We start from the raw sequence: 26491 nt of genomic DNA on the forward strand, positions 1-26491 counted from the left end.
CTGCCGGACGGCAGCCTCCTGAACGAATCACAGCTCACTCCACTAGGGCTGTGGCTTCCACATGGGCCTTCAAGAACGAGGCTTCTGTTGACCAGATATGTAAGGCAGCGACTTGGTCTTCTCTGCACACTTTTGCCAAATTTTACAAATTTGATACTTATGCTTCTTCGGAGGCTATTTTTGGGAGAAAGGTATTGCAAGCCGTGGTGCCTTCTGTTTAGGTAACCTGATTTGCTCCCTCCCTTCATCCGTGTCCTAAAGCTTTGGTATTGGTTCCCACAAGTAAGGATGACGCCGTGGACCGGACACACCAATGTTGGAGAAAACAGATTTTATGCTTACCTGATGAATTTCTTTCTCCAACGGTGTGTCCGGTCCACGGCCCGCCCTGGTTTTTTAATCAGGTTTGAAAAATTTCTTTCTCTATACACTACAGTCACCACAGCACCCTATAGTTTCTCCTTTTTTTCTCCTAACCGTCGGTCGAATGACTGGGGGGCGGAGCCTGAGGGGCTATATGGGCAGCTTTTGCTGTGCTCTTTGCCATTTCCTGTTGGGGAAGAGAATATTCCCACAAGTAAGGATGACGCCGTGGACCGGACACACCGTTGGAGAAAGAAATTTATCAGGTAAGCATAAATTCTGTTTTTTAGCTCCGGTTTGGGCATTAAGGGGTTAATTGATCTGAAAATTTGTGTGCAATCTTTTCAAAGCATTAGGATAATGTGGTGAAAATTTCATTAAGATCGGATGTTTATTTGATGTTTTGGTAATAAAGTGTGCACTTTTATTATTTAAAGACATGTCAAACATGTCTGAGCCTTCAGATATCCCTTGTTCTATATGTTTAAAAGCCATGGCGGTACCCCCATTGAATTTATGTTTGAAGTGTGCTATAGTGTCCAAGCAGTTTAAGGACCATACAGTGACAATTAAAAATGTAGCCCAAGATGTTTCTTTAGCTGAAGGTAGTGAGGATAGTACTCTATCCTCTCCTTCTGTGTCGACACCAGTTATGCCCGCGCAAGCGATGCCCAGTACCTCTAGCGCATCGATCCCTATTACTTTGCAACAGTTAGCAGCAGTAATGGATAATTCTCTCGCAGCATTTTTATCCAAACTGCCAGCATTTCCAAGGAAGCGCGATAGCTCAGTTTTAAATACAGAAAATGAGCAATCAGAAGCAGCGGATAATTTATCTGTAGTGCCCTCACAACAATCTGACTTGGCGGTGAGGGAGGGCCTGTCTGAGGGAGAAATTTCTGACACAGGAAAGGTTTCTCAACAGGCAGAGCCAGATACCATAGCATTTAAATTTAAGCTAGAACACCTCCGCGCCCTGCTTAAGGAGGTCCTGGCTACACTTGATGATTGTGACCCCTTGGTGGTCCCAGAAAAATTGTGTAAAATGGACAAATTCTTAGAGGTCCCGGTACACACGGACGCGTTTCAGATACCTAAGAGGGTGGCGGATATCGTGACTAGGGAGTGGGAGAGGCCTGGTGTACCCTTTGTTCCCCCCCCCCCCTATATTTAAGAAAACATTCCCCATTGTTGACCCCAGAAGGGACGCGCGTTTCAACACTAGCTAAGCGCACGACTATACCAATAGAAGACGGTTGCGATTTCAAAGATCCTATGGATAAAAAATTAGAAGGTTTACTTAAGAAAATATTTGTTCAACAAGGTTTTCTTCTTCAACCAATTTCTTGCATTATTCCTGTAACCACTGCAGCGGCTTTTTGGTTTGAGGAACTAGAAAACTCGCTCCAGAAGGAGACTTCTTACGATGAGGTCATGGACAGAATTCATGCCCTGAAGTTGGCTAATTCTTTCATTACAGATGCCGCTTTTCAGTTAGCTAAATTAGCAGCGAAAAATTCTGGTTTTGCAATCATGGCGCGCAGAGCGCTTTGGCTAAAATCTTGGTCGGCGGATGTGTCGTCCAAAACAAAATTGCTTAATATTCCTTTCAAGGGTAAGACCCTATTCGGACCAGAGTTGAAAGAGATTATTTCAGATATCACTGGGGGAAAGGGCCATGCCCTTCCACAAGATAGACCTTTCAAAGCTAAAAACAAGTGTAATTTTTGTTCCTTTCGCAATTTCAGGAACGGACCTGCTTCTACCTCTACAGCCACTAAGCAAGAGGGTAACGCTTCCCAGTCTAAACCAGCATGGAAACCCCTGCAAGGCTGGAACAAGGGTAAACAGGCCAAGAAGCCTGCTGCTGCTACCAAGACAGCATGAAAGGGTAGCCCCCGATCCGGGACCGGATCTAGTAGGGGGCAGACTTTCTCTCTTTGCTCAGGCCTGGGCAAGAGATGTTCCGGATCCCTGGGCGTTAGAAATTGTCACTCAGGGGTACCTTCTGGAATTCAAGGACCTTCCTCCAAGGGGAAGGTTCCACATTTCTCGCTTGTCTTTAGACCAGACAAAGAGACAGGCATTCTTACTTTGCGTAGAAGACCTTCTAAAAATGGGAGTGATACACCCAGTTCCAACAGCAGAACAAGGACTGGGTTTTTACTCAAACCTGTTTGTAGTTCCCAAAAAGGAAGGAACTTTCAGGCCAATACTGGACTTAAAGATCCTAAACAAATTCCTCAGAGTTCCATCATTCAAAATGGAAACCATTCGGACAATCTTACCAATGATCCAGGAGGGTCAATATATGACTACCGTGGATTTAAAGGATGCGTACCTGCATATTCCTATCCACAAAGATCACCATCAGTTCCTGAGGTTCGCCTTTCTGGACAAGCATTACCAGTTCGTGGCTCTTCCCTTCGGGTTGGCCACTGCTCCCAGAATTTTCACAAAGGTGCTAGGGTCCCTTCTAGCGGTACTAAGACCAAGGGGCATTGCAGTAGCACCTTACCTAGACAACATCCTAATACAAGCGTCGTCCTTTCACAGAGAAAAGGCTCATACGGACATTGTTCTGGCCTTTCTAAGGTCTCACGGGTGGAAGGTGAACGTAGAAAAAAGTTCTCTGTCCCCGTTCACAAGGGTTCCCTTCCTGGGAACAATAATAGACTCAGTAGAAATGAAAATCTTTCTGACGGAGGTCAGGAAGTCAAAACTTTCGAACACTTGTCGAGTTCTTCATGCCATTCCTCAGCCTTCTGTGGCTCAGTGCATGGAGGTAATAGGTCTAATGGTTGCGGCAATGGATGTGGTTCCTTTTGCTCAAATTCATCTAAGACCACTGCAACTGTGCATGCTCAAACAGTGGAATGGGGATTATGCAGATTTGTCTCCCCAGATACAAATGGACCAGAAAACCAGAGACTCACTCCTCTGGTGGTTGTCTCAGGATCACCTGTCTCAGGGAATGAGTTTCCGCAGACCGGAGTGGATCATTGTCACGACCGACGCCAGCCTCTTAGGCTGGGGTGCGGTCTGGGACTCCCTGAAAGCTCAGGGTCTATGGTCTCGGGAAGAATCTCTTCTCCCGATAAACATTTTGGAATTGAGAGCGATATTCAATGCGCTCCAGGCCTGGCCTCAGCTAGCAGAGGCCAAATTCATCAGATTTCAGTCGGACAACATGACGACTTTAGCGTACATCAATCATCAGGGAGGAACAAAGAGTTCCCTGGCATGAGGGAGGTATCCAAGATCATCAAATGGGCAGAGGATCTCTCCTGCCATCTATCCGCAATTCACATACCAGGAGTGGACAACTGGGAGGCGGATTATCTGAGTCGTCAGACTTTCCATCCGGGGGAGTGGGAACTCCACCCGGAGGTTTTTGCCCAGTTAACCCAACTATGGGGCTTCCCAGATCTGGATCTGATGGCGTCACGCCAGAACTCCAAGGTTCCACGTTACGGGTCCAGGTCCAGGGATCCCAAGGCGACATTGGTAGATGCCTTAGTGGCGCCTTGGTCGTTCAATCTAGCTTATGTCTTTCCACCGTTTCCTCTTCTCCCTAGGCTAGTAGCCAGAATCAAGCAGGAGAAGGCTTCGGTAATCCTGATAGCTCCTGCGTGGCCACGCAGGACTTGGTATGCAGACCTGGTGGATATGTCATCGGCTTCACCATGGAAGCTACCTTTGAGACAGGACCTTCTAATCCAAGGTCCATTCAAGCATCCAAATCTAGTTTCTCTGCAACTGACTGCTTGGAGATTGAACGCTTAATTCTAGCTAAGCGTGGGTTCTCTGAATCAGAGAAAGCCTGTTACCAGGAAAATTTACCATAAGATTTGGCGGAAATATCTTGGTTGTTGCGAATCCAAGGGTTACTCATGGAGTAAGATTAGGATTCCAAGGTTACTATCCTTTCTCCAAGAAGGATTGGAGAAAGGGTTGGCAGCTAGTTCTCTAAAGGGACAGATATCTGCTCTGTCCTGTTGCATAAGCGTCTGGCAGCCGTGCCAGATGTTCAGGCGTTCGTACAGGCTTTAGTCAGAATTAAGCCTGTCTACAGACCTTTGCCTCCTCCATGGAGTCTAAATTTAGTTCTTTCAGTTCTTCAAGGGGTTCCATTTGAACCTCTACATTCCATAGATATTAAGTTGCTATCTTGGAAAGTTTTGTTTTTGGTAGCTATTTCTTCTGCTAGAAGAGTTTCTGAATTGTCTGCTTTGCAGTGTGATTCACCCTATCTGGTGTTCCATACAGATAAGGTCGTTTTACGTACCAAACCTGGTTTTCTTCCAAAAGTGGTTTCCAATAAGAATATTAACCAGGAAATAGTTGTTCCTTCTCTATGTCCTAATCCAGTTTCTAACAAGGAACGTCTGTTACACAACCTTGATGTAGTTCGTGCTTTAAAGTTTTATCTAAAAGCAACTAAAGACTTCAGACAAACATCGTCCTTGTTTGTCGTCTATTCTGGCAAGAGGAGAGGTCAAAAAGCAACTGCTACCTCTCTATCTTTCTGGCTGAAAAGCATCATCCAGTTGGCTTATGAGACTGCCGGAAGGCAGCCTCCTGAACGTATTACAGCTCATTCCACTAGAGCTGTGGCTTCCACATGGGCTTTCAAGAATGAGGCTTCTGTTGAATAGATCTGTAAGGCAGCGACATGGTCTTCACTGCATACATTTGCCATATTTTACAAATTCGATACTTTTGCTTCTTCGGAGGCTATTTTTGGGAGAAAGGTTTTACAAGCAGTGGTGCCTTCCGTTTAGGTTACCTGACTTGTTCCCTCCCTTCATCAGTGTCCTAAAGCTTTGGTATTGGTTCCCGCAAGTAAGGATGAAGCCGTGGACCGGATACACCAATGTAAGAGAAAACAGAATTTATGCTTACCTGATAAATTTCTTTCTCTTACGATGTATCCGGTCCACGGCCCACCCTGGCAATTTAGTCAGGTTTAAATTTATTTTTTGTAAACTACAGTCACCACTGCACCCTATGGTTCTCCTTTTTCTCCTAACCGTCGGTCGAATGACTGGGGGGGGCGGAGCTTGAGGGGAGCTATATGGACAGCTCTGCTGTGTGCTCTTTGCCACTTCCTGTAGGGATTGAGAATATCCCACAAGTAAGGATGAAGCCGTGGACCGGATACACCGTAAGAGAGAGAAATTTATCAGGTAAGCATAAATTCTGTTTTCTTGTGAATCTCCTTTTCTGATTTTTCATCAGGATAAGGCGGTTTTGCGGACTACATTTGAATTCTTACCTAAGGTTGTAAATTCTAACAACATAAATAGAGAAATTGTTGTCCCTCCTTTGTTTCCTAATCCTAAGAATTCTTTGGAGAGATCCTTACATTCTTTGGATGTGGTAAGAGCTTTGAAATATTATGTCGAAGCTACTAACGATTTCAGGAAGACTTCTAGTCTATTTGTTATCTTTTCTGGTTCTAGGAAAGGTCAGAAGGCTTCTGCCATTTCCTTGGCATCTTGGTTAAAGCTTTTGATTCATCAAGCTTATTTGGTGTCGAGTCAAGCCCCGCCTTATAGTTAAAGCTCATTCTACCAGATCAGTCTCTACTTTGTGGGCTTTTAAGAATGAAGCTTCAGTTGATCAGATTTGCAAAGCAGCAACTTGGTGGTCTTTGCATACATTTACTAAATTCTACCGTTTTGATGTATTTTGCTTCTTCGGAAGCAGTTTTTGGTAGAAAAGTTCTTCAGGCAGCTGTTTCAGTTTGATTCTTCTGCTTAAAAACATAAGTTTTAAGTTGTTTTTTTTTTTTCTTTCATTTATGAGAAAAAACTTAATTTTTTGGTTGTGGATTTAATTTTTTCAGCGGAAAATGGCTGTTTTTATTTTATCCCTCCCTCTCTAGTGACTCTTGTGTGGAGTTCCACATCTTGGGTATTGCTATCCCATACGTCACAAGCTCATGGACTCTTGCCAATTACATGAAAGAAAACATAATTTATGTAAGAACTTACCTGATAAATTCATTTCTTTCATATTGGCAAGAGTCCATGAGGCCCACCCTTTTTATGGTGGTTATAATTTCTTTTTAAAGATACGATGAGTCCACAGATTTCATCCTTACTTGTGGGATATCGCCTCCTGGTCAGCAGGAGGAGCCAAAGAGCACTGCAGCAGAGCTGTATATAGCTCCTCCCTTCCCTCCCACTCCAGTCATTCTCTTTGCCTGTGTTAGTGATAGGAAGAGGTAAAGTGAGGTTAGTTTAGATTCTTCAATCAAGAGTTTATTATTTTTAAAATGGTACCAGTGAGTGCTATTTTACTCGGGGTGTAGCCGTATTCCTAGTCAGCCTCTAGAATAGAGCTTCAGGTGGCTTTTAAGCAATGGGAACTGGTGGGATTTCATTCTCTCTGCGCCTCCCATACTATGTGCTGCCCTGCAGATTATGGTCTTAGCAGATATTATCGAAGACCCTGTTTGTTCCCACAGACCTACAGGAGAAGAAGGACCTCTTGATCGTGTGGGACAAGTCATTCTGTCGCTCAGCATAGAGGTATGTGCGGTCCTTACATTCTATGACATAAATAACTCAGAATAGACTGTTTTCCCTATCTGATGTGAGGGGTCATTCACCTGGGGTCTTTATTGACAACTGTGGGTAAAGGTTCCCCTCATTACTCAGTGACTTGTACTGTCCAGACCGTAATGTTATGGGCCTTCTTGACTAATGGCCCTGTTTGACAGACAGTGGGAAATACAGTATAGTGTTATACACGCTACCTAACTGTGGGTTAGACGCTGGGGATCGGCACTCAGGATTTTTTGTTATAATACTCCGGTGTCAGCTGCTTTTGCTTAATCAGTGTGTTGGGATGGCAGACTGTCCCTAAGGTGGAGGGAGCTATTTCCACCTTGGCCAAAAGAACTACTATCCCTATCGAGGATAGCTGTGCCTTCAAAGACCCTATGGATAAGAAATTGGAGGGTCTACTTTAAAAAGATCTTTGTTCATCAGGGGTTGCTATTGCATCCGGCGGCCTGCATTGTTACGGTACAACTGCGGCTGCTTATTGGTTTGATGCTTTGGAAGAATCTCTTAAAACTGACTTCTTTGGAAGAAATTCAGGATAGGATTAAAGCTCTCAAATTAGCTAATTCATTTATTACAGATGCTACTTTGCAGATTACCAAATTGGCGGCTAAGAGTTCAGGATTTTCCATCTTAGCACGCAGAGCCTTATGGTTGAAATCTTGCTCTGCGGATGTGTCGTCTAAGCTTTTGGCCATTCCTTACAATGGTGAGACCCTGTTCGGCCCTGACTTGAAGGAAATTATTTCCCTCAAGATAAGAAGTCCAAACAGAGATGTTGACAGAGTAATTTCTTTTACAAGAGATGATGAGTTCACGGATTTCATCCTTACTTATGGGATATCTCCTCCTGGTCAGCAGGAGGAGGCAAAGAGCACCACAGCAGAGCTGTATATATAGCTCCTCCCTTCTCTCCCACCCCAGTCATTCTCGTTGCCTGCGTTAGTGATAGGAAGAGGTGAAGTGAGATGTTAGTTTAGATTCTTCAAGCAAGAGTTTTTTATTTTCAAATGGTGCCAAAGTGTACTATTTTTCTACTGAGCAGCCTCTGGATTATGTTTTTTTCTGGAAACTGGAGGGTTGTTGGCCCCTCTGTGCCTCCCATAATGATGCTGCTATTCTGTAATGGTCTTAGAGAAACTTTTACTAAGGCCCTTCTATATTCACAGGACCTCAGGAGGAATGGTTGGAACCCCTGACACTGAGTCTCTCATGCTGTTCCTCAGCATGCAGGTAAGTGCAGTTTTTTTCTGGGGCTTTGCACTGTAGAAAAAAAAGTGACATATCTCAGAACTGACTGTGCTTTCATTTTTTCTTCAGGGGCTATGTTAAGGCTTCCTGTTGCTAGTATGTCGATCCTCATTAGTGATAAAAAGTATGAGAACCAACATAGAGCTTTATCCAGACACTCTAGCATATCTGAAATTAACCTGGAAGTGCTGGGATGTAAGAAGGCAATATGTGAAAAGCTTTATTCAGACACTCTAGCATGATTAACCTAGAAGCGCTGGGATGTTATTTTAACATGTACTGTATATACGGGCGATTTCTCCTCTAATGAAGAAAGGCTGACGTTGGGAGAGTTACGGAGCTATAGGAGATTTGTGTCTAATAGACTCCGGGGCTTTGGCTTGTATAGGCATGTGTCTTATTTTCCCGGGTTCGGTCGCCCACGATGGGCGGGGTGTTGTATTGGCGCGGTTTCACGCAGTTGTTGCTGGATGTGTTCCGATCGTCATTACGGCCTTTAGGTGCGCTTCTTCCTACGCTTACACAAGCGATCTTAGACACTCCGGTTCAGGGACTTTAACCTTGGTCAGTGGAGGCAGGTAGGAGCCGCAGCAGAGCTGCGTCAAGGTGACTGATAAGTTTCTAATTTTGTTTTGGGAAATAACTGTCTTCCTGCTCGGAACCGTCACTTGCTAAATTTATTCTGCTTATGTGTTTTTCTTTTCAAATTAACATTAAAGAAACAGTGCACTCATTTTTTCTTTAAGTATATGGTTATATATATTTTTCAAGCATACAGATATATATATACTTTTTGTTTTCCTCCCGACCAAGTTAGCTAGTTTTTTGTACTTCTGCTATCATGGATGATCTTGAACAAAGTACATGTCCCATGTGTTTAAATGCCATTGTGGAACCCCCTGTTACACTTTGTGACTCTTGTATTGAGAGAGCCTTACAATGTAAAGAGAAAATATTTTTTTATAAATATGTCTAAAGAATGTGCTCAGACTGATGAGATTCAGGGTATGCCGCAACTTTCTCCCCAAGCGTCACAGCCTTTAACGCCCACTCAAATGACGCCATGTTCTTCAATGGCGTCTACTTTCACTTTGCAGGATATGGCTGCAGTTATGTCATCTACTCTCACAGAAGTTGTATCCAAGTTGCCAGGGTTAGAAGGCAAACGCTGCAGGACAGAAACCCATGTGGTTCCTGTGACTTCTGATGCTTTGATAGCTATCTCTGATGTCCCCTCCCAGGGATCTGAGTTGGTGGGTAGGGAGACCCTTTCTGAGGGGGAACTGTCTGACTCAGGAAGTGCATTACCTCCGAAAGATTCGGACATCATGTCCTTCTGATTTAAACTTGAACACCTCCAACTGTTGCTGCGGGAGGTTTTGATGACTCTGGACGACTGTGACACTATTGTGGTACCTCCAGAGAAATTGTGTAAGATGGACAAATACTTAGAAGTTCCTTCTTACGCTGATGTCTTTCCGGTTCCTAAGAGAATTACGGAAATTGTTACACGGAAATGGGAAAGACCGGGTATCCCGTTCTCACCTTCCTCTGTTTTTAAGAAAATGTACCCTATAGCTGACACCGTTCGGGATTCTTGGCAAACGGTCCCTAAGGTGGAGGGAGCTATATCTACCCTAGCTAAGCGTACGACTATCCCTATTGAGGACAGTTGTGCTTTCAAAGACCCTATGGATAATAAGTTGGAGGGTCTTCTTAAAAAGCTATTTGTTCATCAAGGGTTTCTCTTACAACCAATGACTTGCATTGTACCAGTCACAACTGCGGCTGCCTTTTGGTTTGACACCTTAGAAGAGTCTCTTAAGACTGAGACTTCTTTAGAGGAGATAATGGATAGAATCAAGGCTCTTAAGCTGGCTAATTCTTTTGTTACAGATGCCGCCTTTCAAATCGCCAAATTGGCGGCTAAGAATGCAGGTTTTGCCATTTTAGCGCGCAGAGCCTTATGGTTAAAATCTTGGTCTGTGGATGTGTCCTCTAAAATCCAAGCTTTTGGCTATTCCTTTCAAGGGAAAGACCCTATTCAGGCCTGACATGAAAGAGATAATTTCTGACATTACAGGAGGTAAGGGTCACCTCCTACCTCAGGATAAAACATCTAAGCAGAGGGGTAGACAGAGTAATTTTCGTTCCTTTCGAAATTTCAAGCGAGTCCCCTCTTCTTCCGCTAAACGGGAAGGGAATTTTGCACAAGCCAAATCCGTCTGGAGACCCAACCAGACTTGGAACAAGGGTAAACAACCCAAGAAGCCTGCTGCTGCTCCCAAGACAGCATGAAGGGGTGGCCCCCGATCCGGGACCGGATCTAGTAGGGGGCAGACTTTCTCTCTTTGTCCAGGCTTGGATAAGACGTTCAGGATCCCTGGAAACTAGAAATAGTGTCCCAGGGGTATCAGCTGGAGTTTCAGAAATTCCCTCCCAAGGGGAAGGTTTCTTCTTTCACGATTGTCTGTAGACCAGATAAAAAGAGAGGCGTTCTTACATTGTGTAAAAGACCTCTCCACTATGGGAGTAATTTGTCCCTTTCCAATACGGGAACAGGGGCAGGGGTTTTACTCAAATCTTTTTGTGGTTCCCAAAAAAGAGGGAACGTTCCGACCCATTTTAGATCTCAAGAGTCTAAACAAGTTTCTCAGAGTCCCATCCTTCAAGATGGATCAATGGAAGAATTGTCCGAATAGTCTCCAGGAGGGTTAATATATGACTACCGTGGACTTAAAGGATGCATATCTTCATATTCCTATCCACAGAGATCATCATCAGTTCCTGAGGTTTGCCTTTCTGGACAAACATTTTCAGTTCGTGGCCCTTCCTTTCGGGTTGGCCATGGCACCCAGGATCTTCACAAAGGTTCTAGGGACTCTTCTGGCTGTTCTCTGGCCGCGGGGCATTGCAGTGGCGCCTTATATGGACGATATTCTGATCCAGGTGTTGTCTTATCAGCTGACAGTCTCATACCGACATTGTTCTATCCTTTCTAAGGAATCACGGGTGGAAGGTGAATCTAGAAAAGACTTCATTAATTCCACAGACAAGGGTTCCTTTCCTGGGAACTCTAATAGACTCGGTATCCATGAAGCTCTTTTTGACGGAGGTCAGAAAGTTGATTCTGAATATATGCCGAGCCCTTCAGTCCATTCCTCTGCCATCAGTGGCTCAGTGCATGGAGGTAATTGGATTGATGGTGGCGGCAATTAACATCATTCTGTTTGCTAGTTTTCATCTCAGACCTACAACTGAGCATGCTCAGACAGTGGAATGGAGATTATGCAAATTTGTCTCCTCTGATAGATCTGGATCAGGAGACAAGAGACTCTATTCTTTGGTGGTTGTCGCTGGATCTTCTGTCCCAAGGGACGTGCTTCCGCAGACCCTCATGGGTGATAGTGACAACGGACACCAGTCTACTAGGATGGGGTGCAGTCTGGAATTCCATGAAGGCTCAGGGTGCGTGGACTCGGTCGGAGTCTCTACTTCCAATCAATATTATTGAGTTGAGGGCAATATTCAATGCTCTTCAGGCTTGGCCTCAGTTGGCTTCGGCCAAATTCATCCGATTTCAGTTGGACAACATCACGACTGTGGCTTACATCAATCATCAGGAAAGAACAAAGAGTTCCTTAGCGATGACAGAAGTATCCAAGATAATTCGGTGGGCGGAGGCTCACTCCTGTTATCTGTCGGCAATCTACATCCCAGGAGTGGACAACTGGGAGGCGGATTTTTTGAGCAGACAGACGTTTCATCCGGGGGAATGGGAACTCCATCCGGAGGTCTTGGCAGACCGAAATTGGATCTGATGGCGTCTCGTCAGAATGCCACGCTCCCAAGATACGGATCCATGTCCAGGGATCCTCAGGCCGAACTGATAGATGCCTTGGTTGTTCAACCTAGCTTATGTTTCCACCGTTCGCTCTCCTTCCCCGGATGATTGCACGCATCAAACAGGAGAGGTCTTCGGTAATTCTAATTGCTCCTGCGTGGCCTCGCAGGACTTGGTATGCCGATCTGGTGGACATGTCCTCTCTGCCGCCGTGGAAGCTTACATTGAGGCAGGACCTTCTCATTCGGGGACCCTTCCATCATCCGAATCTACTTTCTCTGCAGCTGACTGCTTGGAGATTGAACACTTAATTTTAAATGCGGTCATTGATACCTTGATTCAGGCGCGCTAGCCTGTTACTAGAAAAATTTACCATAAGATATGGCATAAATATCTTTATTGGTGTGAATCCAAGGGCTTCTCATGGAGTAGGGTTAGGATTCCCAGGATTTTATCTTTTCTCCAAGAAGGATTGGAGAAAGGGTTGTCAGCAAGTTCCTTAAAGGGACATATTTCTGCTTTGTCTATTTTGCTACCCAAGCATCTGGCAGATGTTCAATATTTTTGTCAGGCCCTGACTAGAATCCGGCCTGTGCTTAGAACAATTGCTCCACCCTGGAGTTTGAATTTAGTTCTTAATGTTTTTCAAGGGGTTCCGTTTGAACCTATGCATTCCATAGATATTAAGTTATTATCTTGGAAAGTTTTATTTTTTTTGGTTGCTATTTCTTCTGCTCGCAGAGTTTCTGAGCTTTCGGTATTACAATGTGATTCTCCTCATCTTATTTTCCATGCTGATAAGGTAGTGTTACGTACCAAACCTGGTTTTCTTCCTAAGGTTGTTTCCAAAAAAAATATTAATCAGGATATTGTTGTTCCTTCATTGTGTCCTAATCCTTCTAAGAAGAAGGGTCTGTTACATAACTTGGACGTGGTCCGTGCCCTGAAGTTTTACTTGCAGGCGACTAAAGAATTTCGTCAATCATCTTCATTGTTTGTTGTCTTTTCCAGGAAACGTAGGGTTCAGAAAGCTACGGCTACCTCTTTCTGGCTGAAGAGTATCATTCGTTTTGCATATGAGACTACTGGAGAGCAGCCTCCTGAAAGAATTACGGCTCATTCTACTAGGGCTGTGGCTTCCTCATGGGCATTTAAAAATGATGCTTCTGTTGAACAGGTTTGCAAGGCTGCAACTTGGTCATCTCTTCACACTTTTTCCAAATTTGATACTTTAGCCTCGTCTGAGGCTGTTTTTGGGAGAAAGGTTCTTCAAGCAGTGGTGCATTCCGTTTAGGTTCCTGTCTTGTCCCTCCGTTTCATCCATGTCCTATAGCTTTGGTATTGTATCCCATAAGTAAGGATGAAATCCGTGGACTCGTCATATCTTGTAAAAGAAAAGGAAATGTATGCTTACCTTTTAAATGTATTTCTTGTACGATATGACAAGTCCACGGCCCACCCTGTCATTTTCTAAGACAGGTCTTATTTTTGTTTAACTTCAGTCACCTCTGCACCTTGGCTTTTACTTTCTCTTCCTAACTTCGGTCTAATGACTTGAGTGGGATGGAAGGGAGGAGCTATATATACAGCTCTGTTGTGGTGCTCTTTGCCGCCTCCTGCTGACCAGGAGGCGATATCCCATAAGTAAGGATGAAATCCATTGACTAGTCATATTGTCAGCCGCTCTGGAATCAATCCGGGATGTAACCCAACTGCTAGCGTGAATTGAAAGCACACGCTAGCACACTGAGAAATATCCAGGACGTGACCCACTCAGGAAGCAGATTAGAAGATAACAAAAATGAATATTGTTCCAGAATGCAGGAAAGCCACAAAGGATAAAACGTCCCTTTAAGTAGTACAAAGAACAAAAAGGAAATGCTCTTACTTTGAAGCTTCTGAAAAAGGTCCTCTTTAGCAGGCTTGTAAAACAAAGGAAAAGTTCTCTTTTGCAGCTTGTAAAAGTATAATGTCCCTTTAAGCAGGTTTATAACAAACAGAAAGGCAAAGTTCTCTTTTGCAGCTTGAAAAAGTAAATGTCCCTTTTAAGCAGGTGTATAACAAACAGAAAGGCAAAGTTCTCTTTTGCAGCTTGTAAAAGTAAATGTCCCTTTTAAGCAGGTGTATAACAAACAGAAAGGCAAAGTTCTCTTTTGCAGCTTGTAAAAGTAAAATGTCCCTTTAAGCAGGTCTTGTTTAACAAAGAATAGGTTTAAAGGTAAAGGCCAAAGCAAGGTCAGGCAGGCAGAAGTCGGCATCCAAATATCAGCAAAAGGTATAGGCAAAAGACAGGGTCAGGCAAGCAGAAGTCGGCATCCAAGTGTCAGCAAAAGGGTAATAGCTACAGGCAAGGTCAGGCAGGCAGAAGTCAATGTCCAAATATCAGCAAGTAGGGATTAGGCAAGAGGCTTGGTCAGGCAGGCAGAAGTCGGTACACAGAAGAATAAAACTGATATGGTACTCACAATCCAGGGAAACAAACAAACGGGCCCAGATTCAGATCTCCCGCCGAGATTTAAAGGGCAGGAGCGTAACCGTCATCAGAGGGGTGTGAGAGAAAGCGTCATGTTGCTAAGCAACATGACGTCAGAGACACAGAGGAGTTCCGGGAGCCGCGGCGACACGGCGATGAACGGAAGCGCTCATGACACATATCGTATATTTATCAGGTAAGCATAAATTTCCTTTTTTTCGTTCCTTTCGAAACTTTAAGGGAATCCCCCCTTCCTCTTCCTCTAAACAGGAAGGTAACTTTTCGCAACCCAAAGCTACCTGGAGACCAAACCAGTCTTGGAAGAAGGGTAAACCATCCAAGAAGCCTGCTGCTGCTCCCAAGTCAGCATGAAGGGTTGGCCCCCAATCCGGGACCGGATCTAGTAGGGGGCAGACTGTCTTTCTTCATCCAGGCTTGGATGAGAGATGTTCAGGATCCCTGGGCATTAGAGAGAGTGTCTCAGGGATACAAGCTGGAATTCAGAAATTCTTCCCCCAGATCAAGGTTTCTTCTTTCTCGATTGTCTGTAGACCAGATACGCTGTGTAGGAGACCTCTCCTCCATGGGAGTAATCTGTCCCGTTCCTATTCAGGGACAGGGATTTTATTCAAATCTGTTTATAGTTCCCAAAAAAGAGGGAACTTTCAGACCTATCTTAGATCTCAAGAGTCTAAACAAGTTTCTCAGAGTTCCGTCTTTCAAGATGGAAACTACTCGTACCATTCTTCCATTGATCCAGGAGGGTCAATTTATGACAACGGTGGATCTAAATGATGCATATCTTCATGTTCCTATCCACAGAGATCATCACAAGTTCCTGAGGTTTGCCTTTCTGGACAAACATTTTCAGTTTGTGGCTTTTCCTTTCGGTCTGGCCACGGCGCCCAGGATTTTCACAAAAGTTCTCGGGTCTTTATTGGCGGTTCTAGGCCACAGGGCATCACGGTGGCGCCTTATCTAGACGACATACTGATCCAGGCGTCATCATTTCAACTGACAAGGTCCCATACCGACACTGTACTTTCCTTCCTAAGGACCCACGGGTGGAAGGTAAACCTGGAAAAGAGTTAGTGCCTCAGACTGAGTACCCTTTCTGGGAACTGTAATCGACTCTATTTCGATGAAGATTTTTCTGACGGAAATCAGAAAATAAAAAATTCTCAATACGTGTCAAGCCATTCAGTCCAATCCTCGTCCGTCAGTGACTCAGTGCATGGAAGTAATCGGATTGATCGTGGCGGCAATGGACATCATTCCGTTTGCTTGTTTTCATCTCAGGCCTCTGCAATTAAGCATGCTCAGGCAGTGGAATGGAGATTATACAGATTTATCTCCTCAAAAAGATCTAGATCAGGAGACAAGGGACTCTCTTCTATGGTGGTTGTCGCTGGATCATCTATCCCAGGGGACATGCTTCCGCAGACCCACATGGTTGATCGTGACAACGGATGCCAGCCTGTTAGGATGGGGAGCAGTCTGGAACCCCCTAAGGGCTCAGGGTGTATGGACTCAGGCGGAGTCTCTTCTTCCCATCAATATCCTAGAGTTGAGAGCAATATTCAATGCGCTTTGGGCTTGGCCTCAGTTGGCTTCGGTCCAATTCATCAGATTCCAGTCGGACAACATAACGGTAGCTTACATCAATCATAAGGGAGGAACAAGAAGTTCCTTAGCGATGACAGAAGTAGCCAAGATAATTCGGTGGGCGGCGTCTCACTCTTGTCATCTGTCTGCGATACACATCCCAGGGGTGGAAAACTGGGAAGCAGATTTTCTGAGCAGACAGACATTTCATCCGGGGGAGTGGGAACTCCATCCGGAGGTATTTTCCAACCCGATTCTCAGATGGGGCAGGCCGGAGTTGGATCTCATGGCATCTCGCCAGTATGCAAGCTTCCGAGATACTGGTGCAGGGATCCCCAGGCCAAGCTGTTAGATGCCTTGGCAGTGCCTTGGTCTTTCAGCCTAGCTTATGTGTTCCCTCCATTTGCTCTCCTTCCACGGATGATTGCTCGAGTCAAACAGGAGAGGGCATTGGTGATCCTCATCGCCCCTGCGTGACCTCGCAGGATTTGGTATGCCGATCTGGTGGACATGTCATCTCAGCCACCGTGGAAGCTCCCATTGAGGAAAAACCTTCTCATTCAGGGTCCCTTTCATCATCTTAATCTAGTTTCTCTGCAGCTGACTGCTTGGAGATTGAATGCTTAATTTTATCTAAGCTAGGTTTTTCTGATCAGTCATAGATACGTTAATTCAGGCACGTAAGCCTGTTACGAGGAAAATTTACCATAAGATATAAAATTTCCCCTTTTTTTTTTTTTGTATAAAGCACAATTATTTCCAAATTCCTTTGATTCTTTTTACTCCTTTCTTTATCACCCCACTACTTGGCTATTCGTTAAACTGAATTGTGGGTGTGGTGAGGGGTGTATTTATAGGCATTTTGAGGTTTGGGAAACTTTGCCCCTCCTGGTAGGATTGAATATCCCATATGTCACTAGCTCATGGACTCTTGCCAAAATGAAAGAAATTAATTTATCAGGTTCTTACATAAATTATGTATTTATGTATTATGTATGTATTAAAAGTTCTTACATAAATTGTTTTTTTTTTTTTTATCTTCCCTAATTATCAGCAGAAGATAAATGATGGGAAATCATTTGTTTATAGAACCTCAGTGAAATTTAGAAAAAAAAGTTAAATTTCAGGAAAATGAGACAAAATTAAAAATGAAATATGTTGCAAAGTTTGGGAAACATACTGTTGAACCGCCTCTGAAATGTAGTTTTATTTTTTTCCCACTATGCATAATTAAACATTTTATGGGAAATTACATTTTGAGTTTAATGTCCGATTTTAGAAAAATTGTTTATATGGACATCTAATTAAAATTAATTTACCCAGTTTAATAAAGGAAAGTGAGCGCCCAAACATGCAATTACATGGCAGTCCAATAGACCAACAGAAAAGTGATGTTTTCATGTCAAGACTAAACTTTTATATTACATAGTGTCAACAAAAAAGATGTACTTAAATGTGTAATTCAGTGGTTTATTCTGTCATCCTATGTTGTTTTATAAGTATTCTCTGCTCTGATTCCTCAGCTGTTTGAGAGGACATGCCGGCAGTATGACAAACTAAGAAAGCGTGAGGCTTTCCTGGAACAGTTCCGTAAGGAGGATATCTTCAAAGACAACTTTGATGAGTTGGACAACTCTAGGGAGATTGTTCAGCAGCTTGTGGATGAATACCATGCAGCCACCCGCCCAGACTACATCTCATGGGGTACTCAGGATAAGTGAGGTGTATTGGGGAATCCTTACACCACAACTCATTGTTCATGTTACTTAAAAACACAGGACTGAAAAGGAATATTTTCTCTAAAAGTATCTCCCAGCTACTTTTTAGGCTGAAACTACTCCACATGCTGAAAGCAAGATGTTGCACTGCACTGCATAGCCGCATTGGATCATAAAAGCATGTTCTATATTGTGCACCAGTATTGGTAGATCATCTATTATATTAAGTGAATTAGAAGGCCCCAGTGAGACAACCAGTTTGTGTTGCCTGTACCTGGCACCATTTCCTTGCTTGAGGCACAGTAAATCCACTCTCTTAAAAACTGTCACTGCTTCAGAGGAACACAGTTTTTCTATGTAGAAGACTCATACAATTGTTTTGGTTTCTTTTTGCTGATAGTTTGAAAATTTCAGTAACTGGTCATTGTGGCACTTGAAATATCAACAACCTGCTCTACAAAATGCCTTTTATGCTGTTCTGGTAGATGTTCTCTAATATTTATGGAAATAAAAATGTTTGTAGTTCATGCATTAAAGGTTTCCGAGCTGCTCCTGAAATATTTAGAGAACTGTTACTCTTTGGTAAATTGTATGTATTCTATCCCTCTAGGAGATTTATTTGGCACTAAAGCAGTTTTTTTTTTTCTCACTAGGGATGTTTATATGGAGACCTGGTTTGGTGATTTCTGAGCAGGATATAGGTTATTTGTGCGTTTTTAGTTCTTTAGGTGTAGACTGAAAAGCCTTTAAATTAATATTCCCTTTTTTGAGAGCCTAGACACACTGGGTGCTAATCAGATTCACCAAAATGTATGCGCACACAAGCAAAAAAAAGTAACCTGGCGCATTTTTTTGAGGATATACATCAAGCTCTCTTACTGGATGTGTGAGTACAACAGCTAACCGTGTTCTCAGAAAATGTTGCTATGGGAGGCCTGATGAAGCGGGGTACTTTTGCAATATTTTAACGTTATGAAACTAACATTAACAAATTTTAATATTGTCTTAAAGGGACAGTAAACGTAGACAATGTTACATAATTTTGCACCATGTTTCCTTCTGAAAAGACATTGTTTAAAAAAAAAATACTACGGACTTAAACTATACCTACCTCATCAGTCATCCTCTTCGCCGCATCAATTTTTTTAAATAGCATGTCATGGGCTCACTGTCAAATCACAGCACTCTTGATTTCACTTCAACTATGTGTAGCTCGCTCCTTGCCTAGGTAGAGCAGTTGTGTTGCTACATGTAGTTGAATTACGTGATCACCCACACAGTAGTTAGTAGTTAAAGTAGTTAGTAGTTAAAAAACAAACTGCTGAGCTGAAGTAGATGGCTTCACCAACTGGGTAGGTATAGTTTTAGCCCTTAAATTTTGTTTTTAAATTTCCTTTCAAACAGAAGGCTTATCCCTATGTTACATTATTCTGCACATAGTCTACAACGTTTACTGTCCCTTTTAAATATTAGCTGGGTGGACCATAAAATCAACTGGGTGGTGTGCCCATTAAATTAGTTTCTGTGGAGAGCACTGAGCTCCGACTTTAAGGTATGTGTGCCTTTCTATATCAAAATTATGCATTTGGAATTTCCTATAAATTTAATCTTAAAGTTTAACTCTTATTTATTGTTTTCTAATCTTGTGTTGGACCCCACTTCAGTACTGGAGCTATGCAGCCACTCACAATCTATGTGTCCTCTCCTGTTAAATGCAGCAGTATCTTAAAGCCCTAACCTTGATGTGATGGGTAAAGTTTCCAATCTGTATATTAACACAATATTTTAGATGGACTTTAATTCATCCATTCTAATAAAGATATGCTCTAACTTTTTAATATAGCGATGAAATTCTAATACCCCGCTCTCTGGCGGCCCTCTTCAAAAGTAATTATTTTTCTCCAACATAGGTGTGTCCGGTCCACGGCGTCATCCTTACTTGTGGGATATTCTCTTCCCCAACAGGAAATGGCAAAGAGCCCAGCAAAGCTGGTCACATGATCCCTCCTAGGCTCCGCCTTCCCCAGTCATTCTCTTTGCCGTTGTACAGGCAACATCTCCACGGAGATGGCTTAGAGTTTTTTGGTGTTTAAATGTAGTTTTTATTCTTCAATCAAGAGTTTGTTATTTTAAAATAGTGCTGGTATGTACTATTTACTCTGAAACAGAAAAGAGATGAAGATTTCTGTTTGTAAGAGGAAAATGATTTTAGCAACCGTTACTAAAATCGATGGCTGTTTCCACACAGGACTGTTGAGAGGAATTAACTTCAGTTGGGGGAAACAGTGAGCAGACTTTTGCTGCTTGAGGTATGACACATTTCTAACAAGACTTGGTAATGCTGGAAGCTGTCATTTTCCCTATGGGATCCGGTAAGCCATTTTTATTAAATAAGAATAAAGGGCTTCACAAGGGCTTTAAAGACTGGTAGACATTTTTCTGGGCTAAAACGATTGATATATAAGCATTTTTAATACTTCATAGTTTTGAGGAGTTATTTTATTCTTGGGAATCATGTAAAATAACCGGCAGGCACTGTATTGGACACCTTTTTCACTGGGGGCCTTCTCTAATCATAGGCAGAGCCTCATTTTCGCGCCTCTATTGCGCAGTTGTTTTTGGGAAGCAAGACATGCAGATGCATGTGTGAGGAGCTCAGATACATAGAAAAAGCTTACTGAAGGCGTCATTTGGTATCGTATTCCCCTTTGGGCTTGGTTGGGTCTCAGCAAAGCAGATACCAGGGACTGTATAGGGGTTAAATGTAAAAACGGCTCCGGTTCCGTTATTTTAAGAGTTAAAGCTTTCAAATTTGGTGTGCAATACTTTTAAGTATTTAAGACACTGTGGTGAAATTTTGGTGAATTTTGAACAATTCCTTCATACTTTTTCACATTTTCAGTAATAAAGTGTGTTCAGTTTAAAATTTAAAGTGACAGTAACGGTTTTATTTTAAAACGTTTTTTGTACTTTGTTATCAAGTTTATGCCTGTTTAACATGTCTGAACTATCAGATAGACTATGTTCTGTATGTGGGGAAGCCAAGGTTCCTTCTCATTTAAATAGATGTGATTTATGTGACACAAAATTTAGAGAAAATGATGCCCAAGATGATTCCTCAAGTGAGGGGAGTAAGCATGGTACTGCATCATCCCCTCCTTCGTCTACGCCAGTCTTGCCCACACAGGAGGCCCCTAGTACATCTAGTGCGCCAATACTCCTTACTATGCAACAATTAACGGCTGTAATGGATAATTCTATCAAAAACATTTTAGCCAAAATGCCCACTTATCAGCGAAAGCGCGACTGCTCTGTTTTAGAAAATACTGAAGAGCATGAGGACGCTGATGATATTGGTTCTGAAGTGCCCCTACACCAGTCTGAGGGGGCCAGGGAGGTTTTGTCTGAGGGAGAAATTTCAGATTCAGGGAAAATTTCTCAACAAGCTGAACCTGATGTGATTACATTCAAATTTAAATTGGAACATCTCCGCGCTCTGCTTAAGGAGGTGTTATCTACTCTGGATGATTGTGAGAATTTGGTCATTCCAGAGAAATTATGTAAGATGGACAAGTTCCTAGAGGTCCCGGGGCCCCCCGAAGCTTTTCCTATACCCAAGCGGGTGGCGGACATTGTAAACAAAGAATGGGAAAGGCCCGGCATACCTTTTGTCCCTCCCCCTATATTTAAGAAATTGTTTCCTATGGTCGACCCCAGAAAGGACTTATGGCAGACAGTCCCCAAGGTCGAGGGGGCGGTTTCTACTCTAAACAAATGCACTACTATCCCTATAGAAGATAGTTGTGCTTTCAAAGATCCTATGGATAAAAAATTAGAGGGTTTGCTTAAAAAGATGTTTGTTCAGCAAGGTTACCTTCTACAACCAATTTCATGCATGGTTCCTGTCACTACAGCAGCGTGTTTTTGGTTCGATGAACTAGAAAAGTCGCTCAATAAAGATTCTTCTTATGAGGAGATTATGGACAGAATTCATGCTCTCAAATTGGCTAACTCTTTTACTTTAGACGCCACTTTGCAATTGGCTAGATTAGCGGCGAAAAATTCAGGGTTTGCTATTGTGGCGCGCAGAGCGCTTTGGCTAAAATCTTGGTCAGCGGATGCGTCTTCCAAGAACAAATTGCTTAACATACCTTTCAAGGGGAAAACGCTGTTTGACCCTGACTCGAAGGAGATTATTTCTGATATCACTGGGGGTAAGGGCCACGCCCTTCCTCAGGATAGGTCTTTCAAGGCTAAAAATAAACCAAATTTTCGTCCCTTTCGCAGAAACGGACCAGCCCCAAGTGCTACATCCTCTAAGCAAGAGGGTAATACTTCTCAAGCCAAGCCAGCCTGGAGGCCAATGCAAGGCTGGAACAAAGGTAAGCAGGCCAAGAAACCTGCCACTGCTACCAAGACAGCATGAGATGTTGGCCCCCGATCCGGGACCGGATCTGGTGGGGGGCAGACTTTCTCTCTTCGCTCAGGCTTGGGCAAGAGATGTTCTGGATCCTTGGGCGCTAGAAATAGTCTCCCAAGGTTATCTTCTGGAATTCAAGGGGCTTCCCCCAAGGGGGAGGTTCCACAGGTCTCAATTGTCTTCAGACCACATAAAAAGACAGGCATTCTTACATTGTGTAGAAGACCTGTTAAAAATGGGAGTGATTCATCCTGTTCCATTAGGAGAACAAGGGATGGGATTCTACTCCAATATGTTCATAGTTCCCAAAAAAGAGGGAACATTCAGACCGATCTTAGATCTCAAGATCCTAAACAAGTTTCTCAAGGTTCCATCGTTCAAAATGGAAACCATTCGGACAATTCTTCCTTCCATCCAGGAAGGTCAATTCATGACCACGGTGGATTTAAAGGATGCGTATCTACATATTCCTATCCACAAGGAACATCATCGGTTCCTAAGGTTCGCCTTTCTGGACAAGCATTACCAGTTTGTGGCACTTCCATTCGGATTAGCCACTGCTCCAAGAATTTTCACAAAGGTACTAGGGTCCCTTCTAGCGGTGCTACGACCAAGGGGCATTGCAGTAGTACCTTACTTGGACGACATACTGATTCAAGCGTCGTCCCTACCACAAGCAAAGGCTCATACGGACATTGTCCTGGCCTTTCTCAGATCTCACGGGTGGAAAGTGAACGTAGAAAAAAGTTCTCTATCCCCGTCAAGAGTTCCCTTCTTGGGAACAATAATAGACTCCTTAGAAATGAGGATTTTTCTGACAGAGGCCAGAAAATCAAAACTTCTAAGCTCTTGTCAAGTACTTCATTCTGTTCCTCTTCCTTCCATAGCGCAGTGCATGGAAGTAATAGGTTTGATGGTCGCGGCAATGGACATAGTTCCTTTTGCGCGAATTCATCTGAGACCATTACAACTGTGCATGCTCAGTCAGTGGAATGGGGATTATACAGACTTGTCTCAGACGATACAAGTAGATCAGAGGACCAGAGATTCACTCCGTTGGTGGCTGACCCTGGACAACCTGTCACAGGGGATGAGCTTCCGCAGACCAGAGTGGGTCATTGTCACGACCGACGCCAGTCTGGTGGGCTGGGGCGCGGTCTGGGAACTCCTGAAAGCTCAGGGTCTTTGGTCTCGGGAAGAATCTCTTCTCCCGATAAATATTCTGGAACTGAGAGCGATATTCAATGCTTTCAAGGCTTGGCCTCAGCTAGCAAAGGCCGAATTCATACGGTTTCAATCAGACAACATGACGACTGTTGCGTATATCAACCATCAAGGGGGAACAAGGAGTTCCCTGGCGATGGAAGAAGTGACCAAAATCATTCAATGGGCGGAGACTCACTCCTGCCACTTGTCTGCAATCCACATCCCAGGAGTGGAAAATTGGGAAGCGGATTTTCTGAGTCGTCAGACATTTCATCCGGGGGAGTGGGAACTCCATCCGGAAATCTTTGCCCAAATTACTCAATTGTGGGGCATTCCAGACATGGATCTGATGGCCTCTCGTCAGAACTTCAAGGTTCCTTGCTACGGGTCCAGATCCAGGGATCCCAAGGCGACTCTAGTAGATGCACTAGTAGCACCTTGGACCTTCAACCTAGCTTATGTATTCCCACCGTTTCCTCTCATCCCCAGGCTGGTAGCCAGGATCAATCAGGAGAGGGCATCGGTGATCTTGATAGCTCCTGCGTGGCCACGCAGGACTTGGTATGCAGACCTGGTGAATATGTCATCGGCTCCACCATGGAAGCTACCTTTGAGACAGGACCTTCTTGTTCAAGGTCCGTTCGAACATCCGAATCTGGCCTCACTCCAACTGACTGCTTGGAGATTGAACGCTTGATTTTAACAAAGCGAGGGTTCTCAGATTCTGTCATTGATACTCTTGTTCAGGCCAGAAAACCTGTAACTAGAAAAATCTACCATAAAATATGGAAAAAATATATCTGTTGGTGTGAATCTAAAGGATTCCCATGGAACAAGATAAAAATTCCTAAGATTCTATCCTTTCTTCAAGAAGGTTTGGAGAAAGGATTATATGCAAGTTCTTTGAAGGGACAGATTTCTGCTTTATCTGTTTTACTTCACAAAAAGCTGGCGGCTGTGCCAGATGTTCAAGCTTTTGTTCAGGCTCTGGTTAGAATCAAGCCTGTTTACAAACCTTTGACTCCTCCTTGGAGTCTCAATTTAGTTCTTTCAGTTCTTCAGGGGGTTCCGTTTGAACCCTTACATTCCGTAGATATTAAGTTATTATCTTGGAAAGTTTTGTTTTTGGTTGCAATTTCTTCTGCTAGAAGAGTTTCAGAGTTATCTGCTCTGCAGTGTTCTCCTCCTTATCTAGTGTTCCATGCAGATAAGGTGGTTTTGCGTACTAAACCTGGGTTTCTTCCGAAAGTTGTTTCTAACAAAAACATTAACCAAGAGATAGTCGTGCCTTCTTTGTGTCCGAATCCAGTTTCAAAGAAGGAACGCTTGTTGCACAATTTGGATGTAGTTCGTGCTCTAAAATTCTATTTAGATGCTACAAAGGATTTCAGACAAACATCTTCCTTGTTTGTTGTTTATTCTGGTAAAAGGAGAGGTCAAAAAGCAACTTCTACCTCTCTCTCTTTTTGGCTTAAAAGCATCATCAGATTGGCTTACGAGACTGCCGGACGGCAGCCTCCTGAAAGAATCACAGCTCATTCCACTAGGGCCGTGGCTTCCACATGGGCCTTCAAGAACGAGGCTTCTGTTGATCAGATATGTAAGGCAGCGACTTGGTCTTCACTGCACACTTTTACTAAATTTTACAAATTTGATACTTTTGCTTCTTCTGAGGCTATTTTTGGGAGAAAGGTTTTGCAAGCCGTGGTGCCTTCCATCTAGGTGACCTGATTTGCTCCCTCCCATCATCAGTGTCCTAAAGCTTTGGTATTGGTTCCCACAAGTAAGGATGACGCCGTGGACCGGACACACCTATGTTGGAGAAAACAGAATTTATGTTTACCTGATAAATTACTTTCTCCAACGGTGTGTCCGGTCCACGGCCCGCCCTGGTTTTTTAATCAGGTCTGATAATTTATTTTCTTTAACTACAGTCACCACGGTATCATATGATTTCTCCTATGCAAATATTCCTCCTTTACGTCGGTCGAATGACTGGGGAAGGCGGAGCCTAGGAGGGATCATGTGACCAGCTTTGCTGGGCTCTTTGCCATTTCCTGTTGGGGAAGAGAATATCCCACAAGTAAGGATGACTCCGTGGACCGGACACACCGTTGGAGAAAGTAATTTATCAGGTAAACATAAATTCTGTTTTTTTTTCTGAACTCAATATTTTAACTTCTACAATCGGCACTCTATTCACACAAAAAATTGAGAGTTCTGTCTGGCTAGAGTGCCGGAGAACTGTTCAAACTGTCTGCTCACAAATTTACTTTAAAAGTGGGCAGCCGGAGCTCAGGTTTCATTGCTATATTATAAAGTAAGTTATAGCGTATCTTCATTAGAACGGATAAATTAAAGTCCATCTAAAATATTGTTCCCATTCTGGATCTAATTATACAAATTAGAAACTTAACCGTCACTTTAAACTTTATGTATCTCATCATAAAACATTTTTGACACAACTACTGACAAATTAGGGGGCTGTATTTTATGAGCCAGTTTGAGAGTTTGCTCCGATGTAACAAATAAGTACCGACAGGAAGGGGTTAAACGCTACTTTATGCACAAAGTTCAGATGTAAAAAATTGAAATCACACAATCGTTCATGCGATCGTGTGATTTCAATAATGGGGTCTGGGTGCCTATGACGCTAGGCACATCTTCCAGCCCACAATCCCATTCAGGAAGCCGTAGCTACAGTACAGCCAAACGGCTATGATGTTCCATGCCTTCCTAATGGCGCTAAAACACAACGGGGTTAGGACGACATGGAATGTCATTATGCGGGGAAGGGGTTAAAGGACCAGTCAAGTCAAAAGTAAACTTTTATGATTTAGAGAGAGCACATGATTGTAAACAACTTTTCAATTCACATCTATTAACTAAATATGCACAATCTTTTCATATGCACACGTTCTTAGGCAAGATTCACAGAATATATGTACATGTATTTTGTGATTGGCTGACAGCTGTCACATGATGTAGTGGGAAGGAAAATAAAGCTAACTTTTAAAATTTGTCAAACAAATCTAC

The 26491-nt window shown here is 43.3% G+C and overlaps 1 protein-coding gene across 1 annotated transcript in view; it reads left to right on the plus strand.

Annotated features, from left to right (window-relative positions):
• Positions 1-18387, plus strand: part of TUBG1 (tubulin gamma 1) — a 108494-nt gene extending 90107 nt beyond the window's left edge. The window contains exon 11 of the mRNA XM_053699350.1: positions 17635-18387. Coding sequence (XP_053555325.1) covers positions 17635-17832 — 198 coding nt within the window. The 3' untranslated portion in view covers positions 17833-18387. The remainder of the gene's footprint in view (positions 1-17634) is intronic.
• The last annotated feature ends 8104 nt before the right edge of the window (positions 18388-26491 follow it).

This window comes from Bombina bombina, chromosome 1 (genome assembly GCF_027579735.1).
Source record: "Bombina bombina isolate aBomBom1 chromosome 1, aBomBom1.pri, whole genome shotgun sequence".
In the NCBI taxonomy this organism is placed as follows: domain Eukaryota; kingdom Metazoa; phylum Chordata; class Amphibia; order Anura; family Bombinatoridae; genus Bombina; species Bombina bombina.